The sequence below is a fragment of the Cyanistes caeruleus genome, chromosome 5 (assembly GCF_971803275.1).
Source record: "Cyanistes caeruleus chromosome 5, bCyaCae1.hap1.1, whole genome shotgun sequence".
Classification (NCBI taxonomy): domain Eukaryota; kingdom Metazoa; phylum Chordata; class Aves; order Passeriformes; family Paridae; genus Cyanistes; species Cyanistes caeruleus.
Window position 1 is genome coordinate 49,752,548 of NC_141705.1, and position 21,727 is coordinate 49,774,274.

General features: G+C 36.8%; 1 protein-coding gene across 10 annotated transcripts in view; it reads right to left on the minus strand.

Annotated features, from left to right (window-relative positions):
- RAP1GDS1 (Rap1 GTPase-GDP dissociation stimulator 1) overlaps positions 1-21,727 on the minus strand; it is a 90,231-nt gene that overhangs the window by 50,418 nt on the left and 18,086 nt on the right. For 6 of the 10 annotated variants that reach the window (XM_086888414.1, XM_086888416.1, XM_086888422.1 and 3 more), the window contains exon 2: positions 7,691-7,798. In XM_086888414.1, coding sequence (XP_086744540.1) covers positions 7,691-7,798 — 108 coding nt within the window. Of the gene's footprint in view, positions 1-7,690; positions 7,802-21,727 lie in introns of all 10 variants that reach the window. The other 4 variants (XM_086888421.1, XM_086888413.1, XM_086888415.1 and 1 more) reach the window with 1 other exon arrangement.

The window sequence follows — 21,727 nt, forward strand, 5'->3', positions numbered from 1 at the left end:
GCAGCAGTGATTACCATGCAGTATCATTAGGGTAAGCCAGTTTACTGGGAGACAGTCCAATAAAAAGCAGTCACCTTGATTTAGTAAAGTGATACTGTAAAAATATATTATATATAGCTGTTAATGAGGAAACATTTCTGGATTATGTGTGTACAACATCATGACAAGGCAACAGCCCAAGAGCTAAAATGAAAAAAAAGAGCTAAGATGAAAATCCTTCTTCAGCAAAAAAGAAGAACACTTTATAACACATTATTTGAGCCAAAACTCCCTCTTAAAAAATACTCATCAGGATCCCAAACTTTTAGCAGGGCATTTGACTAGAAATCTTTGCAGGTAAGCTTAATGGCTTGATTGGCTGAGCTGGCCCAATTAAATTTGAACCCCTGCCTCTGTTACAATAGATTATCTGTGTCAGAAGCAGGCTAGAACTTCTTGCTGGTCTGAGATGTGGGATTTTGGTTTGACTGCTTCCTACCAACCACTCAGCACGTACATTTAGCTTGTTTTGTTTATTTGGTTTTTTTCAAAAAATTTTTCTTTATATCTGTTTCTCCCTTCTATCATTTCTCTTCTTCCTCTAAAATAAAAATTTTATGTTCCACTGTATTCCTTGTTACTCATCCATTTAGTTTCAATTCTTCATTTTTCATTTCTACTCCCTCTCCCTCCCTTGGCTTGAACAGACATTAAATGTATTATGCCCGCTCCACTGAATTCCAAAGAAGCTGAATCAAGGTTTAGTAGTAGCTAAACAGTTCATGTCTTCAATATGTAAAGAAAGCAAGTCCTACAAGGTACTATGATGCCTTAGTGCTGCTCTTAATATTTTTGTAGTTTCCAAGACAAACCAGGAATAAAGTCCTAAAATCTTTGTCATAGGCTAAGGACACCACCTACCTAAAGAATACTTTAATCTCAGCAAATAACTATAAATTTCAGTAGACAGTTAGCAATGATACTGCTTAGTTTTCATTTTATTAGAGGAGGACGTTCTAGCTTTCACCTGCATATTTCCTCTTCATGGATAACACCATAAATGTCTGCTGCTTGTTCGAATGTTCAGGCTGAGACATTTACATGTCAGGACTAACATGCAGGTCTGTGCCTGCTGGGTCTGAGTATATATCCATGGGTGGCCTCCTTCTCCTTCCAAGATCACAGGTGGGAGACATAGAGCAGGGATCACTGGAGGGCACACCCGAGGAGCATCAAAAATCCTCCTGGAAGGGAGACTGCTGCTAAGAAAGCGAGATGCTAAAGATCAAAGAGGAATGAGAAAGCAGGGGAATGCTATTTGTCAGTGAACTTAATTCTACTAGTTAGCAGTTGTTTTAATAGGCCACTAATCCAATTAGTACCACTGCCTACCCCCCTTGGTTGTGCTAAGCTCTCTTGATGCGCTTATGCACTGCCTTGTCACAGTTGCATGTTTGTAAAGTGTGCTAAATCTGCAGGGATGCTGAAAGCTCTTTTTAAATTTATACAAAACAACTGCTCAGAAGCTAGAGGATCAGAATAGGGCCTATAGACAGTTATTGTTTTAAGCTTTAAACTGTGTAAGCATTAACAATCAGGAAAGCATTGTTCGTTGGCCACAATCTGCATGAAACAACAGTTGCATCATTTCACTCTTATTCTGCTCATACAATTTCTTCAAAACAGAGAAAGGTTAGTGTGCTGATGTTTAAGAATATGTCTGCTTGAGCAAGCTCTGAAATGTGGGGGTTTTCTCCATGTTCCATTCATAGAAAGGGAATGGAGAAAGCTTAAGAGGTCCAGCCAACAGGAAAAATGAAAGTGATTTCAGTTGTTTGTGCCTTAGAATAACTGCTACGACAAAAGGTTCTACAACTTAATTTTTTCTATGTTTGGAGCAGGAGGATAGATAGTTTCATGCTAATGTGAGAGGACTGTGGAAACAAAAGATGAAATGACTGTTTCTTAATCCTCTGTGTGCTAAAGAGGGTTCACTGAAATCAGACAGGACTTAGTGTTACAAGTTAAGCAGACAGCTGCCTACCTGACTCTGCAATGAACACACAAAAGTACATACACAGAACTATCAAGAGTGTCCAAAAAAAAAGGTAAATAGATAAAAATAGGTAAATCTTCATTTTTTTTCTTTTACAAATTAAAGGTATTAATAGCAACAATAATACATTTTAAAATTTCAAGGGTTTGGTTTTTTTTTTTCAGTTAAGCCCTGAATTACAGAATTATATCATTCTTAATTCTTCATGATTTTTCTGCTCCAGTGGAGGAATGGTTCCGTCTTCTATGGCCAGTGAAGATCAGAAAAAGGAACATCAAATATAGGAAGCACAAGTACTAACTAAATTCAACAACAATTGGAAACCACGGCTATGAAGAACAGAATAAAATGAACTTCCAACTGAAATATGACCTCTTTGTAAACATATGGTTGTGAGAACTAGAAATCAACCAAAATAATTAAAGAGAGGAAACTAGATGCCTGTTAAAGCAGGTGCCTACCAAAGTTTTAGGGCATTCAATGAAAAGTTTCACCACTGACAAATGAATGTGAAGAATCTGCCTTTTCTCCAGATAGCCAAGATTTTCCTAAGCACTCCAGATGCTAACACATCCTCCTCTGGGGTGCCATCAAATAGGAACAAACACATTTCAGAAAACCCTCTGCTGACTCCCAAGAGAAAACCTGAACAGGAAGCTTTAGGTAGGAGGGATGAGCCCATGGTCCCTACACCAGAAGGCTGGAACAGCAGGAAGTGATGGCAAAAGCTCACTAGAAATTGCTCAGGTAGTTTGTAACTATGTTACTTTCCCTGATACAACACAGCCGGTATATTCTAAACAAAGCATGGCTCCAGCATACACATTTTGAGGCAATGCAAAATACTTTTACCAAACTGTGTGCGTTATGGGAAGAAAAATGGCACTTTAAAGTAGCCATTGATTAATGCTGAGATTTCAAGCATGAATTTAAAATTTTCATGTGTCATGTGATGATTCCTTGAGTTACCAAGGTATCAGCAAAGCTCAACAAGTAGAAAATAGAGCATCTTAGTCAGCCACATTCTTAAAGGTAAACTGCATTATTTCAAATACTTCCAATGTTTCTAAATCCTTTTCAAAACTGGGGCCTTGCCCTCTCACATAAGCTTATCTTTATTGTTGTGATTTTGCTTAACCATTTTTTCACACAAACATGTAAACTCATATTCTTAGTCTCCTAAAAAGTGTATGTAAAAAAATATTTGAAATGCATGTGCCAGTCCTTGCATTTCAGCTACATGTCAGGCATTTTCAGAGCCAGGTGCTGAAAGCTGGGATTAGTGGGCATTTTCAGCCTCTTACGCTGAGTACAGCAGAGCCAAAAATAACATTCTCAGCAGACTTTTCAGATTTCTCATTTATCAAAACTGGGTTATTTATGTCTGCTGTAACTTCTTGTACCTGAAACACAGCATGTCTGGACTAGCACTAACTTTTTTTTGTTGTTGCTGCAATAATTATGTCCCAGAGAGTCTGCTGTTTAAGAAACCTCTATTTCCTTCTTGCTTGCTTTCTCTCAGGCAGTCCCCTTTCTTGTGAACATTTATTTAGGGATCTTAGGATAAAAGCACTTTTTTGATAAGCATAGTATTTATGAAATGGCTCTTAACAAATATAAATGTGTATATGTTGAGTGAAAATAATGGCCGACATTATTTTCTCTTGTAATTCCTTATACAGGACAATTGTATAATTGTTCCCAATATCTGATAGTAGCATATACCCACCTTTTTCTTTGGGTGTGAGATACAAAATAAAGCAATTATACTTCACTCACTTCATTCCAGAAATGTAAGCATATGATCTTTCAAATTACTTTTCTTCTGTACATGTCTTATTCATACTTTTGAGGAGATTTGTGCCTTTTCTGATTGTTATGATCATTTTACACTCCATGTCACTGTAAAGAGTCTGCTTCCAGATCAGCAAAATTCTTTCTAGACAATAACACATCAATCTGTGTTTCAACAGAATGAATCCAGATTATATGGAGCAGACAATGGAGTAACTTGCTTTAATGTACAGTTGTTAAAAGAAAACACATGGAACACATGACTTTCACCTCTTGATTGAATGTAAGCCAGTAATTCATTTAGTGCATGGCTGGCTCTGTTTTTTTGCTGCTAATAATGCTTATGGATCATGTATCGCAGCCTTTCCTTAAAAATCTGAATTATTGGAAGTTTAGCAGATGGTGAGTGCTTGCAGGTGGTCAGAGATCAAATATTTGTGTTTTTCTTTCAGGAGCAAGACAGACAGAATCTCAGCTTATGTGAATGAGGTACATCTGCCGAGGTGAAAGGAGCTCTTACACTACCTGTGAATCTTGACTAATGTTACTGCAACTTTACGGCTGTCAAGCCCCCAGATATGCTAGTTCATTGGGAATGCTGAAGGAACTCCACACAAAATGAGATATGTCATTATTCTAAATAATGCATTTCTAATGCATGTTTATTTCCTACTCTTCCGTCATTGTTGCCTCTTTCATCTTAACCTCCTCAGTTTTCTCTAGTGCCACAAGCTAGACCATATATGACTGGCTTCAGACAAAAGTGCTGGTGACAGACAAGAACTCAAGTATCTGCATAAATAGGAATATATGTATTTCCAAACAAGGAAATACATGTATTTCCTTCTCCTAAGGAAGCCATCTGTGCAGGATTTTCAGACCCAGGTCTCAGATGTGAAGAGCTATGCAAGTTTCTCCTAGACAAACTGTAGTTAAAACAATTTGAATTTGGCTTGCCAAATATTTACCAGCAGTTAGCTCACTTCAGCTGAGTATTTGACTCACCCTTCTGTAGTATAGCATATGTGTGTGTGCATGAACCTTAATTTGACTGGTGTGACAAATGGCAGAATAGCTCCTTAAGTCAGGCAGGAGGTATCATGTTCCAGGGCATTACACCTGTCTAGGATTATCAACAGATAACTTTTGAGAAGGAGAGTGAAAAACAAAAGAAAACACAGCAGATTACATAGAAAGAAATTAAAAATTATGATATTCATCGTAACTTTGTAATCTCTTTCTCTACAGTAGAAAATATGAGAAGAAAGTAATGTTTTAACATAATGAAAACATAAATATTGTATGCAAAATAAATGGAACTATAAGTTTCACTGTACTCTTAGAGACGAGGGAATTTAACATTCTGCAGCAGCCACAAACCTATGCTGCATGCAGATACCAATTAAAAGCAGTGTAATGGTCACTAAAAGATTCATGTGTACATGCAGTATGCAAAGCTGAAGCTGTCCTTTACTGAAAATATCAATTTGTTATAGCATCACTGGGTTTAACTACTGATTTTGGCTGGCAGTAGATGGGAGTGGGTTGCATTAGCATATTAGTAATGTACTAAATTTTATCTAAGACAAAATAGTATTTTTATCTTCAAGTCTTAAAGCAGTGAATAAAACTAACTTCTGTGATTTATAATGCTACCATGAACTCCCAACAAAATCACAGTCCTATAAAATTTTCTTAAAACGAACTTTTCCTTGCATGGCTTTTTTTCTTTCACATTAATATGATGATTTACTTAACTATAATATAAATGTATACTTCATTAATTTAATCATACACATGGAAATATAATAAAAGAGAGCAGAATAACTATTTGCAAAATATTATTTGCAATATTTTGGCATTACAATTAATGTGTACTTTTATATAAACAATTTGATTTCTCATTATTATTGTGTAATAATTTATACACAGGCACAAAGGTACAGTGTGTCTCTCATAACTAGCTATCATATATATGATAATATGCACTATAATTAAAAATCAATCAGTCAAGTCTGTATTAAGATGTTAACTGAATGGATGAATGCTGAGAAAGCATTTAGAAAGCTGATTCAGTATCAATTTGTTGAATCAATCTACTAGATGCAATTTACCTTAATCTCTGAAGTCTTTTAAATATACTGGTGTTCTCATAAAATTATCTCAAGCCAGAAGTCTATTCCCCAAATCATCAGATGACCTTGAGAACTAAAGCCTATTGTCCAAAGAGATTTGGCAAAACTTAGATATGGAAGCGTCCAGCTCCCTTGAAACAGCATTGATACACAGATTCCTAAGTTACCAGCAGCCTGTTTAAAAAACCTGTCCTATCTGATCCATCTAATTTTCAGTGCATTATTTCAGCTGCCCTCAGTCTTGGGCAAATGTAAATATGTAGAGATATGTATCACAGGGCAGCTCAGCAGGGCCATATTCATGTCACTGACTTACACAGAAAGAGCATGGGAAATTGTGGAGAGAATAAATTTTCTACAACTAACCCAAATAGAGAAGTGAAAATCCTAATAGTCTGTTTATCTGATCTGACAGCTACAAATCTAGAAAAGAAAAGATTTTGGAAGGAAGAGCAAAGCCCTAGACTGAGACAGAAGAGAGTCATTTGGTTGCAAGGAAGGATCAGTAAGTTTGCTGTACGTTAGTAAAATTATTTCACAACTGCCAGACTTGTTCTCTGACACAGCTGTGTGACCTTCATAGGCAAAACAGCAAACTGTTATTTACGCAAATAAGTTGTCACTTTTCATATGATCTTCTTTGTAGTACTTATTGTTTAAGTAGTAGGCTAAAAAGCAGTGGAAATAAATCAAATTGGAAGTTGGATTAAAGTATTGGATAAACCCTATAATTAAATTCAGCACCTTCCCAAGAATGGTTGATCTAAACCATAAAGATTTCATTACTTTCTGGATGATAATCTCCTTCTCAAATAGTGAGAATTAAAACCAGACTACTATTAAATGCAGATGCTGTTGTAATCCAATTTTTACTTGAACTGGATGGTGCTTATATTCAGTTGTGGAAAACCTCATCAAATGTTTTACACAAGTAATCCAAAAGGCTTTAATTTGTAGAATACCATCACATGAAAAAAAACCAAGACTTGAGTGTATTGATATTTCCAAAGGACTCTTTTTTTAAATAAAAAAAAATAATCATTGCTTATACCTATCCTGAGAAGTTTTTCAACCTGAAATTGTACACATATTTTTCTTCTGCCACAATCTGAAGCACTAAGAAAATTAAACTGAGAAAAGTAAGTTTCAACTTATAAACTGTCATCTTCATTTACCTTACCCTTCTGTGTACTGGGAGTGGGATAAGCATTCTTAAGGTTTTGATGAAAATGACATCTTGTTCCATTCTTATGTCATTTTTGTTACATTCTACATATCCAACTTGGACCATCTTTGGATATCCAGCCTAGTTCTGCTAATTGAAACTCCTGGAATTAAGAAATCTGTGATCGGGAATGTGAGGAGAAAGACATTACAAATGGGAAACTATGCTCTTTCAACCAGAATTAGCAAGCAGCTCCCTTATCCTTTTCTTCATCTTATCAGGCTTACTTCTCCATCTCTTCTTTTTTTTCTTGAATGATCAATTTAAAAAGTAAGTGCTCTACTTCATCTCAGAAAAAGAAATGGACTACAGCTGTTCCAAGTATTCAGGTATTTACCTGTCACTGTCTCCATTGCTACTGGAATGTTGAAGACATACGGGTTAAAAACCCCCAAAACTCAACAGAGCTAATCTAGCTCTACTGCTTGAGTCAGTCTTTCTGCCCCATTTTAATTCACGGATCTCATATGATTTAAAATTTGAAAGGTCCATACAACTTACTGTTTTGTGCCAGAGCTTGAAGCAGACAATCCAAGCATCCCTCCAAGCTATCTGCTGTGCTATCAGTGGATGTTATCTTCAGCTTTTTCAGGGCTTCACTTAAATTATCTGCTTGATAAACACAAAAGAAAGAGATCAGTGTCCTCATCAATTTGGTAACAGCATTATAGTCTTGAATGTAAATAGTTAGTGTAAAGTAAACAGTTCCCATATCAATGAAGAAGACATGCATGGTCTGTGTTCCGAGGATACAAAAAGCCAGGAGTCAAAGGTTATAGATTAAAAGAAACTTTTCAAATTTATATATACTTATATATATATCATTTTGCATCTGAGAACAGGACACAGCAGGTGCTTTAGGAAATGCCACTGAACAGCAATTTATCCGTCAGTATTTTCTCAGCCTCACTGGTACAGAAAACCAGCAGCCGTTTCTTTGCTTCTCCTTTTGTGTGTGGGAATAAAATAGAATAGAAATAAGCATATCTTGATCTTTTTCATCAATAGAGGCAAAGTAATTGAAAATGCCAATTTCTGCATGCTGTGTAGGCTTCCATCTTGACTATTCACAGATGCGTAGTGCTAAGCTTAGAGCATTTTAAGAATTATGCTGCTTTCCACTGCAATGTTACAAGCATCATTGTTTATATGAATTGTGTTAACTCTTTAAGTTCAACTGATCCATAAAAACAGATGGCATCTTCTTGAAGCAAGAAAGTTCTGCTGTGGATTTCAGATAATTAACTCTTCCCTCTTTAAAAAAAATCAAACCACCACCACCCAAATGCAAATGAGATTACATCATTCTCAAAAGACATCTATTTGCCCGGTAAAGGTTGGGGTAGTATGACTGTTACGATTCTAAGTATTCTATACCTTCATGAGCAAGGTTTAAGTGCTGGCAGCTACAGCCTGAGCTTCTGGTAAGCCCACTGATGACTAACCTCACTCTGAATGGCCTATTCTTTTAAAAATGAGTGCTGATTCAGTTTCCATGCCAACTCTGACAGCAAGCAGAAAGTGTTACTCAAAACAAATAATGTTAAATAATGTCTCACTGTCTCTTGTTCCCAGTGGCTGATCAAGAGCCTTGACCCAAGCCCAACACAGCCATAGGTGCAGTTTCTTTTCAATGCATCACTGGTATCTTCTGAGCCAGTGCTGCATCAGAGCTTCCCACCAGCGTAGGAAGCCTCCTTGACAGGTGAGCTGACACCTGCTGTGCTTTGCCTCCTCTTCACTTGCCTACGTATGGGAAGGTGCAAAGGAAAAGAGTGAAGACCCAGCAGGCATCCCATGAAGAGGGTGGAATCTCACTCCTGGAGCTGCTTTGCTTCTCAGCCAAAGCTGTGGCTTTTGTTCCACATCCAATTTTTATTAGCATATGCTTTTGTAGTTCATTCTTACTTACAGATAAAGGTGAGATACTTTTTTAAGTGCTCAGTATTTATATATGAAATTGCTTATATGTTTCTATGATCAGGGAGTCATTTTGTCTATTCAGTAATGAACACATTCTTAGCACCATTATAGCCAGGAGTGTCAGTACTCCTAAATTCAGACAGCCAGCAGCACACTGGCAACTCTGCAAAAGCCTTTTGGGTAACCACACTTGGCTGTGGCTTCTCAAGATCTTAAAAACCTTCCTCCCTACTACCTCCTCACTATGCTGAACTGTCATCCCCTGAAACAAGCTATCAGGGGAAAAAAACCCTAAATTTTATTTCCCCTCATACTCACATTACTCTCTAGCAGGCTTACTGCAGCACTCTACTTGAATCACATTTAGCCAACAGTAAAGCTGAACACGCACTGCAAAGTCTCATTGCTTAAACACACTATTCAGAATATACTACTAGAATTTCTCAAAAAACACAGGTGTAGTGTACTCAATGACCAAGCCCAATACTACAATTAAACATTGTACACTTCACCTCCTCTTATACCTTCTTCACTGGCCTCCTTCTCATATTCTTCTCTTCAGTTTTCTGCTAACATAGCACTGATTCTCTTCCTTCCTTACAGACATCTCATCTCCTTGTACAGTCACACACTTAACTTTGAAGTTATAGCAACATTTACAATAAGAAGACTCTATATATATATATTCACTATATATATGAAAAGCAAGGGTTCCTACAGTCTGGGGCATAAGAAAATGCAAAGATAAGAAATTCACTGTCACACCAGATTTTTCAGATTATTGACAGAGAGCACACACAGATTTTATTTCTCTCTTACAGCCTCTTCTACTTCACTTGTGATCAATAAATCACCAGATCCCACTTATTATTTGATTTTTCTGTGTAGAGATGAGTGCTTTATATAAAATACTTATTATTTCTTTCACTCCATGCCACATTAGAACATTCAATAGTTGAAAGTCTCACAAATCTATTTTCCTACCACCCCTTTCTGCTTAGTGCCATGTAAAGTTTCTCTGGGGAAAGTCCACTATTTTAATACTACACAGTTACAGATGATATGCAAAATTAGGCACCTGGGAAAAACTGTTCAAGTGTGACTATCCAAATATTTCATTTTCTAGAAGAACTCAATTTTTCATGGTACTAAGCACATGCAAATCCCATTGACGTACATGGACGTTTAACTGAAGCTTTAGAGACACTTCAAGTACTTGTGACAATGGTACTTGGGGCCATACTACTATAAAATATCTTATGAAGCAATGTTGCACTGTGTGCCAAACTACCCTTCCACCAGGTATACTTGGATGCTGTATTTTTAAAGTAACATAACAGTAGAGATTAGTTTAGAAACCATATGCATAAAGCATGCTTCCAAAATAAATTACAATAATCCTTGATTTTCTAATAAGCCTACAACTCTAAACTTCTTGCAGCTTGACACTTAATGCCTCTGTACTAAAGAAAACATAATAGGAATACTGTAGAAACAACAGATCTCTTGACACAATGTCACAAGGCCAAGAGCACAGACAGAAGGAACCATCCTTCAAGAAAAAAATGTATTTGTTTACTTTGGTTCTTTCTGTCCTAGTCTGTCTCCATTCTGAACTCAGTTGATACCTTGAAAGAGACAGTTACTTTTGAAACCCAAGAATCTTGGACGTGTGTGAACAGATCTTCAATAGATTCAGAGGTTCTGTTATCTTTTTAATACGTTTTGTTCTTTCGCTGTCCTGAAAAAAGTAAATTGTTATAGTCTGAGATGACACTGACAGGGATATTCAGGAAGAAGTGCTGTAGTGTTCTAGAGAGCTCTCGCCATATAATCACACAAGGCTTACTGACTCCCGCTGTTCCACAGCTGCCCTAAACCCATTGTTCAGGGAAGAAGCTTCAAATGCTTCTTTACCAAGTACAAAACCCCTGTTGTTTTCTTGTGATCATCTTCTGCTCACTTTGGTGTCACCTCCTCTCCTCCTATAGAAGCTGTTTCCAATAGGCCTGTTGCTGCATAGGCTGATCAGATTCTCAGCAATAAAACCCCATCAAATGAAAGCAAGATAAGGGATCTTTCTGGCTGAGTATCAGAGATAGGTGAGCTGGTACATTGTCTCAACATGCAAGTCATGTGAAACTCACATTAGGAAGATCCAAGGGCACGAGATTAGGACGGTAGAGGTAGAAATTGGCTAGTAATGTTCCCTGTGGTACAGCTGGTCAGCAGTGTGGCATCACGTTGTGAATATGTGTGGCATGAAGCCTGACGTTCAACAGAAGTATCAATTATTTTGTTGACGACCCTAAGCACAGGGCATCTCTCATATTTGGCTTACTGTACTGCTTTCAGAAAAGTTAGTCATCTCATTTGGACAAAAAACTCTGAATCCCACACACCTTAATCCTAATGTTACAAACTGGTAAATTAGCAAGTGGAGTCTGCCAAGAGCTGTCAGACCTGTCTGGCCCATTCCACCTACGGTTACATTTTTTTCCCCCAGTAACTACTCCTGCACAAACAATCATAAAAAATGAGGTGGTTTAAATACTTTGATTGCCCACATTAGTTTTGGTAGCACAGTATTACTACTATCTCTTGCAGCCTTTTGCTATCTCTTGTGCAGGCATTTTTATGGAGAAAATTAGTCAGAAACTAACATTAGTGAATGTTTTAATATTCCATTTCACTTCACTGTAGTCTTTTTTCTAGGAGCTTTTCTGTGACTCATTCCTACTTGCAGTCACTGAATTGTTTTATACAAAAGAACTGTTCTTTCATCTCGTAAAAATCTGGTAGTTGATCAACTTTGTTTAGGGTCAGAGCCACAGAAATATTGGTTAGACTGCAAGAAGTTTGAAAAGGTAGCCAATAGTCTTTCTATTAATTCTAACTATTCTAGTAATGAAGCTTCTGAGTTAAGAAACAACTTGTCAATTTTGCTTTGGGTCCACTGCATCTTTACCCAAATCACAGGTAAAGCCCTATTCCAAGACTGATACTTAATAAAGTATTTAAAATGTCTTAGCTGAGTACTTAGATGGTCAGCTTTGGTCTAGACTGTTTGTTTTTCATATATCTTATAACATTTTATGCAGTATAGATATTTTCCTCTACAAAATTAGGATTTTGAACATATCATTAAGCTTAATTGTATCTTTTGATTGACACTTCACAGATGTAGATGTGTTGTTATTAGACTATTGCAATATACATGCAACTTAACAGATAAGAAATTAAAAATGAATAGATATTGAAATGGGACATACTGAAACATGCTGATCAGATTAAAAAAAGAAATTTGAGCAGTTCTACTATTACAGGAACTGTGGATGTATTAACATCAGAGCCTTTTGAGTCTGTTCCACTGCCTCTCAGGAAACACTGAGACATCAAAGTAAGAAGGAATGGTGCCTTTTATGGATCTCCTTGCGTTATAATAGCATAAATCTCTTAAAAATATAAGTGTGTACATGCACATAGGCTAGACTGCAGAAACTACTTCATTTTCTTGTACAGACTTGAACTTACTAGAATTTCAGTCCAAACTAACCCATCGGGGCAATCCACCCCAGGCTCACCACAGTCATTTTTGATGAGAAGTGTATTCTGATGTGATATTATTTGAGAACCAGACACAAAGATCAGACACATAATCCATTTGGGTGAGATTTATATATTTGGCCTGAATTACTTTTTGTAGCAGAAAGCCGAGCAGCTGGTGAGATCTGTAGCACAACTTTGGTCTTTAATAACCCCACATGCCACTTCCCCAAAGAAAACAGAAGACTGGTGCAAAATTATGAGAGCCCTTTAGCTCCCAGGACATTGAATAAGCTGGCATAATTGTACAGCATGGGTTCTTTTTGAACCTATATAAACTGAGACACATCCTCTGGGATAACTTTTCAGAAGATACCTAGTCCCAATACAAATATTCATATCGACATGCAAAATACTTTAAATACAGTTACTGAAGACAGGAGAATCTTGCTCTCACGTTCAGCCCATTGCCAAAAAACAGTGCATCCCCTCAATGCCTCAAGTGCTCCCAAGCCTACAGTATTTTCTGCCAAACCACCCAAACCCATCATTAGAGACAACCCTTTGCTCCTGGCCCATCCACTAAATTTTTAAACCTGGTATCTAATCAGGAAGTACCTATATGCTGTCAGAGGGCAACCAGTGAAGAATCAGATTAGTAATGCCAGAAGACCTGGTGCAGGTTCTGGAGAAGACCAACATCTTAATCAGGAAACAACTTTGTTTTAAAACCAGAAGCCCGGTTTTAAACACAGAAGTCCTACCATGTTCATTGAGGTGGGTTAATGCTTTTTTCCTAACAAATTTTCTAGTTCCAGGGATATAATGATGGATCATTAACAGCAGGGCTGCTTCTGCAATCTGTTTTTTACTTAGGTACATTTGCTCTACTTTTCTAGCATAGTAACTAATTTTAATGAGAGTGTCTATTTTTGACAGCAGTTCAGCTGCTTCATTCTTAAACACTTTCTGAATCTTAGATATATGCCATCTGGTCTTAGAGACTTGTTACTCTTTCATTTATCCACTTGCTTCTGCATCTGTTGTTCTGACATGGAGCTTCATTTTTATTACCTGAAAATACTGATGCACCAAGACTCACTGCCACCTGAGCACTAACCTACCTAATGAGTCTTTGTAATTATCAGCCTATACACACTAACATCTACTTAGTCAATCTGTATTCAAAATCCAGATAGAAACCTAAAAAAAGTGGCATCAACTAGCAGTCAGTACGCTTTGAATCTCTTGCCAATGTAAGTTTTCTGTTTGCTTTTTTCCCCCCTCTTGGAGGACATTTGATATCTGTAAAAATAATTTCATGTATTATTTTTACTATAGCTGCAGATAAACAATAGATTCTAATATAAAAAACATTTTCACTATGCCAAGCTATACAGATCTGTAGCTGCTGTAATTGGTTTCTGCACATTAATGATCCCCTATTACTTAAATCATGACTTGCAAAGGCTAGACTGTAAGAATAACATTTCCAAAGATTTTGCAGAACCTTAGGAGATTTTTTTTCTCTTTCCTAGGAAAACATGGTACAGATTTAGGCATCTTTATACTTCAAAATTAAACACTGCAACTCTGGAATTATCTTAAGGTCTAAAGAAACTGATCAAACTTCAGTGAAATCAAGATAACTCTATTGCTTTACAAAATGCCCTGAAAGATTTTGCTTGAAACCAGTCCTAGAAGAAGAATGAAACACATTTTTTTTTATTTAATAGAAAATTGCTTGATAAAAGGAGTCTGTAGTGGATAAAATTCATTTTAAAAAAGCTAATGATAGAAAAAGTAATTATTTCAAATAATTGTGTTCTCAGTTTATGGAAACATGTTTTCTGGAACTCTATTACTAGCAGTAGTTGAAAAAGAAATCAAGATGGCTACCATTTTGTAAAGAATTAAAATTTAATTTAATTAAAAAATTTATTGACAAGACTGCATTTGCAGTATTTTCATATATATTTGCATTGTATTTTCATATAGCTTTTTTTCTCCAGGTGCCTGATCTTCACTGAGTCATATTATCAAAATGGTTTTAAACACACCAAGTTCCAGAATTAAATCAACCCACAAATACTTCACCATGTAAAATATTTACCATACAATACAGTGCATGCCAAGATGTACACATGAAGAATACTATTTTATCCAAGGAACACCTCTCTCTTTCAGGACAAATGTTCTGTCAAAGAACAGCTCGATGTCTTTTAATATCCTACTTCTTGGCAAGTGTTTCTCCTTTTATTTACCAGGTACTACTAAAAGATGAAGGATCATTTCTCACTGGCAATTCTTAAGTTACTATCATTACATTATGTCATCATGCTTCAAAGATATGAACGTGCTTGCTTTCAGGAGGTATTTATAAAGTACTAGGGAAACAATGCATTGTGTAAGTGAATGGGAGAACTGCAAATATAGGGTGTGGGAAGTGGGGTTTTCAAAAGGAGATTTTTCAGGTTCCAGAATTATTGCACACTTTGGATTCTTCAGGAGTCTTCAAATGCAGGTACAGATTACACTCAGCACTTCTATAAAGCAGACCACAGCACATCATGGGGAGGTATCAAGAAAGCATCAGGTATCACATGGGACAGGAGGGCATCCAGTTCTTTGGAGGGAACATTCAACTGTAAATGCTTCTCTCTATGTGCCCACTCCTCAGTTTATGACATGACTTCAAAGTACTGCAACATAAAAGGTAAGGGAAGGTCTCCTCCACCAGACTATTCCAGATTACTGCCCACTCTATGCACAGAATGAAAAAACAATTAGTGGGGGAAAAACAACAGGACCAAAACAGTATCTTAAATGACTGCTGTTACTTCAGACAACGGTCCAAACCTGTTTCTTGTTCATGCTAAAGCAAAAACTCATCAAGCAAGCTTAAATGGACAATCTAAAGCAGACAGTTAGAATAGAATATAGTTCTTCCCGAAGAGTAAGAAAATGACTGAAAGAGGATCTTGGGAAAAAAGGAGTAGCCTTAATACTAATCCAATCTATCATTCCCTACAGTACTGTATTACATATAACCATATGGAACAGTACAGAAGAGACGAGCTACATGTGTGCATGTGTCTATGTACATGCACACACACATGCAGCTAGCAGGGCTTGCATCTCTCTACTGGCTCTTTTTCAATTTATTTTATGTAGCTTATTATGTTCTTTTGTCTTCCTTCTTTTCCTTTTCTGCTCCTCCAGATGATTTCTGCCTGGAGCACTTTTAATCTAGCAAGCAAGAGTCACTTTGTCAAGTCACGACAGCAAGCACAGAGAACAGGTGCTAGAAAACAAACAGAAGAAAATTAAACTACTGAAAGAGTACAGTCTAGAAACAGCACGTTTAAAACCAAATGTATCAAGCTTTTTCAGCTTTATCTTTTCTTTGAGATGATCTTTGCCTACACCACCGTGTCTAACCTTTTCTGACTGTACCTGCTCTAAAAGTCTTCATCCTAATGTGACTCAAGTTAGCGGACTACAAATGCCAACCTAGACATTACATAAACAAATAAGAGGAAAACACTTTCCTAAGGAGCTTTTTAATTTTTCATTAAATCATTTCCCTTACTATATTAAAACACCAATTTCTTTTGTGGCATAATTTAACGAGGCTGCCAATCCTCTGTACTTTTTCCCAAGTTCTATACAAAATATGGCTTATTAATCAACAAAATAACACACAGGTAATGCTACAAGTTAGTCTGAGAGGACTTTTGTAGGTTGTTATGTGGGACAACAATTTAGAGTTGAAGTATACATTCCTAATTAATTTAATCAGCTTACTCTACTGTTAAGCTTTTTTGACAAACAAGTTAAAATTACTTTTTTTTTTCCTTACTGAACCTAAAAATAAAACAAACAAACAGAAACCGGGTAACACAAACATGAGGATATAAAGTTCCAGAACTAAGAAAAAATCTTTGACTTCAACAAACTCCAGTTCTGGTCTTTGTCCTACCCTCTGCAATTAAGTATATATCAACTGTACAAGTACATGGTGTCATAACTATAGTTATACCCGTTTGAGTTACTGAACAACAAGGATCTGATTCTGTATAAAGCCCTCAGGCACATCTTTCACCAGCAAAAGTGAGAATTTTGTCTGGGTAAGATACCCAGGTTCAAAATTGGTACTGCCAGCTCTAATTGTATGTCACATCAGTGTTCTTCTGTCAGATGTTATGAAATACTCATCTCTGACTACACAGCTGTTTTCTACTATCATGAATTCCCTGAAAACCTTAAATATGGAAAGGAAGCACCTGATAGGAACAGGATAAACCATGAGTCCACAGAGTGATACAGATTTAATTTCTTTTTTTTTTTTTTAAAGCTGTCTGCTTTGAAGATCAAAGAATCATGGGCTCTTTAGTGCTGGAGAAGACCTCCAAGATCATTGACTCTACCCTTTGACTGAACACCACCATGTCCACTAAACCATATTGAAAATGCCATACCCACTCATGTTTTGAACGCTTCTGGGAATGGTGACTTTATCACTTCTTTGGAGAGCCTTTTCTGGTTTTCAGTGAAGAATTTTTTCCTAATAGCCAAGCTGAGCTTCCCCAGCACTGAGGTGATTTCCTCTTGTCCCAGTTACCTGGGAGAAGAGGCCAATGTCCCCCTTGCTACAACCTCCTATCAGGGAGCTGTAGAGAGTGATATGGTCTTCTCTTAATCATTCTTTTCTCCAGACTGAACAGCCTCAGGTTCCTCAGCTTCTCCCTGCAGGATTAATCGTTATCCTGTGATTACCAGAGACAATGGAGATTTCTCAGTTTTCAGGTATTTCTTACTGACATTAAACAAACCCATGGTGATGCCAGAAAAGGAGGAGTCACATACATTTGCATGGTCTTAATATGTTTACCAGAATCCTTACATGGAAATCTGACATCACTTATCAGCGGTTACATAAGAAATCAAGTCTCTTAAGTATTTTTTGTTCTTTTTATTAAATACATTATTTAAGTCTGTGTTAGAAAGCCTGTTTCTAAGTTCTTCTTTTAATACGACCACAAATTGTGTATATAAAAACACCTCATTGAAAAACAGTAAAAGGTAGTAATACCTAAATTACCACACATCTCATAACTCTCTTCTTATCTACCTCACAGAAATGACAACCTCCAAAGCAGTCTTCATCTTTGCATTAAGGGAAGGTATATGTGTAATTTTGCGTAGTATGAAAGTACATCAAGCTTTCTGACACATCCTCTACAAGCGTTTCAAAAATAGTAAGTTAAGATACAAAATCTCAGCCCTTGTCCTGTTGGCTGTTAATAAAATTCCATCTGGTCACTTAGGAGCTGTGCCAACATTACCACACAAAGAGCTTTTAAGCTGTTTGAATGTTCAAGAGTCATTTGACAGCTTTTTTATTTACCTTTTTTTTTGTCAAATATGCACCTAATAGCATACAGATGGCTAGGTTCTAACAAGTTTACTTGTATGCAATCTTGAAACTAACCTTGAAAGTAAACTGCTGAGGTTCTGCTTTGGGGTGTTGCTTGGGTTATACATTTTTTCCTAACATTTAGGATTGTTCAGTCTACTGCTACTTCAAGTTCCTTATTAGGCAAATAGAAAGCGAAAGTGAAAACTGGTTTTTCTGAAACTGCAAACATAGTAAGAATCTGCTCAACCTGCTCAGAGCCAACAGAATGGGAGTAGGGGACAGGGAGCTGAAGTCTCAGTAGACAGCAAGTTAAAGAAATGTTCACTGGCAAAAATCTTCAAAGGGAAAGGAATCCCAAGAACCAGTCTTGGCAATGAGAGAGACTTCAGCAGCAGATGGAGACTATTCTCAGTGTATATTATCCGTATATCTCTTAGTGCCAAAATCAGTTCTAGATTTATTCTCTTGACATTGTGATAAAATATGTGTATTTAATACATAAAAATAAATTTCACACTTTAATTCATATTCAAATTTGCATTGGAAAATCAAAATTGCCCCCCAAAAAAACCAAACCCACTCCCCATTTAAAAAAATAAAAAAAAAATCTTCTGAGTGACCTGATCCAGCTTCAAAGTTACCCATCTTGGCACAGGAGGCTGTATTAGGTGATGCCATCAATGACTTCATTTTCTGTGTGAAGCTATTAATCCGTGTGATGAGGCTGTGTAAACCATCAACACCTAACAGCGAGTTTGCTTGGCCTCCTCTATTGCCTTCCACAATCATTGCCATAGCCAAATTATCAGGGAGGTTTCAAAATGTTGCAAGTCTTGCAGGGGTGATGTTGGTCCTCCACTTTTGCATAACACTGAGCCAAAAGGGACAGGTGAAGCAAGACTGAATGGTCCACCAGACTCTCAGCTGGAGGATCAACTGTCTGGGATGCAAGAAATCCAGTCAGACAAGAATGCTATTTCAGTTACAACTAGTTGTTTTCTCCTCATTCATATCCCTCAACATCTTTTAACTGAATCAAGTCTAAAATCTTGAAGTTAAGGGAATCGGTTTTTATCTTAAATCTCTGTAGGACAGGCACTCACTATATACAGGTAAGGGTCTGATTCTGTCACTGTTTATTGATGGGTAACTGAGTAGTCTTATACATATGCATAAACTATAAGGTCCTGACATGCAGTGAGATAATAAAGGGAATAAACCTGAAAAAACACAGTATTTTTACTGTTGTTTTAACTAAATTGTGGGCAATTCAATCAAATGAAGTTTTGGAAAGGATCTGAGTAGAAAGATCTTGTCTTTGGCATTCTCTTTCAGTTCTTTACTTTGGACTTAATTAAAACCAGCTACTCCAATCTTCAAAGCTATAACATATGATTAGAACCCAAAGAGCAATCTACTACAGAAAATAAAATGGATCTGAGCAGTGGAAAATAGAGACTAATTTAGGAAAAGCTGTGAAGATTTAAGGAAAGACTATTATAGATCCAATAACAGAACATAATGATGTTTCCATACACATAGTCTGTGTGCTGTATTTTTGTTTAGTGCTACATTTTTAAAGGTAACTCGGCACCTTAAATGAAGATGTAATTGAAACAAAATTTATGGAATCTGCTTTTGTACTCCTGGTGTGAGATCTAATATTTTTATAAGTTAATAACTTGAATTTCCTAGTCCTTTTCTGGGCAAAGAAACGGTCTTGTTTGTTGGGTCTTCAAGCAGCTCATTTTAAATTCAAGGTTGATCAGAACACTCTAGCAACCTGCTTTCTCCTGGTCCAGCTATCAACTTGAGTTTCTCTGTGGCATCTGCTACCACAGTGTCTTGGTGCTGAAACAGCCCTCTTTGCTCTGATGTCCGACACGGAACAGATACCAGATATTGAAAAGCCTGGGGGCTCACACAACAGTCCAGTGAAATCTCAACAAGGAAAGTAGCATTTACCCTGATATAATTATAAAGGTCATTTTGTATTCTTTTACATTTAATGTAGAAAAACAAATATAAAACAAATTAAGAAAGGTAGCAATTAAATTAGCTTAGCAGCTCCTAATTAAAAAGACATAAGGCATTCTGTTATGCAACCACACTCATGCAAGTTCCATTTTCCTTCTTGACAAGATACATATCCTAAACCAGCTGATCTACTACACTCATCCCTGCAGCTATCTTTTTATGGAAACATACAGTTTTCCCCCAGTTCTCTATCCCAGCAGAAGGCTGAATTGCAGCCTCTGCATCTTGTCAGACTGGGGGATTTAACAATGATGTTCCAAAGGGTACATATTCCTTAGATACAGAGTCTTAATGGTGATTCATGCTGTTCTCAGAGGACTTAAAAATTTGCGTTTAAATTGGTTTTATTTATTTTTCCCCAAAACTACCCAAAAAGTCCCTACTTTTAATTACAAGCTGCATGATAATTACAAACCATGCATGAAAGTTTTTAACTCTGAAAATATACTGTTTGAATGTGATGAGTGTGTACAAGTAAGTTCCTAATGGAAGTGACCTGCCATTTGTGTTATTATTAGGTTTTCAGTGAAAGTTTCTTAGAAACAGCTTAGTTGCCTCTAAACCCTTTCATCTACAACTGTCTTACAATTAAATACTCTTATGGTTGTAAGTACTTGTTTAGCTGTATTATTCTACCTAATGTTACTTTCATCAAAGCGTTTTTGTCCCAAGAATATCTGAGCGGGAAAGACTATCAAATAAAAATGCACCTTGCCACCTAAACACAGTACTGTTAAGCCCTGTAATTTAAAAATTCCCTTTGACCACAGAGGGGCCAAATAGATATGTGACAGTCTTCTCATGCCTTGGAGAAAAAGGCTTTTAGTATTCTCTAATGTTAGTGAAGGACACAGAGGAAATTAAGTCAATTTTGGAAATCCTTGCTTCTTGGCTGGTGAAATGCCACCAATCCTTCAATTTAGCAGTTCAGCAAAAATTACTAAAATGGCCTGAAATCAACAATATGCACTTTGTAGGCAGATTGTGGTGCCCACATATCACCAATTGAAGGCTACATTGTCAGCATCATTCGTCTATAAGCCTTTAGGGCCAAAATGTACTCTGGAGTTTTTAGTTTGCTTTTATAGATATCATGTGTGGCTTTAAACCTGGTATTACTAAGATTAGCAGACATCTGTGGTTAATCCCTCTAGTGATAAATAGTTGCCTATTAGTGCAGCTATTTGTTTTCACCTCGGAATGCACAGGATGCAGAGCACTGATAAAAACACTGCAGTGATAGGATCGGTTCAGATCCTCTCTAAAGGAAAAGGATTCAACATGTGCCTTCACATAAGATTGACATAAAACTGCAGAATCAGATGGCAAAACTAAAGTGGTGCACAAACTGCTCAATATAACCCTATTTTAAATAAAGATTTCCAAAACCCCAATAGAATTCTGCACTGCTGTAGTTACAAGTGATCATTAGCCTCTGCACAGCCTTTAAGAGCTTTATTTAGTAAAATTCATACAAGAGGGACAATGCAGTAAACATGATCCTGATGTTCTGAGGCAGCACATTACGGTATATGGGCACAGCTGGGTAAATCACAATCTGAATGTTACAGTCCTCAAGTATTACTTCAAAAACCTGTGATGAATATTTG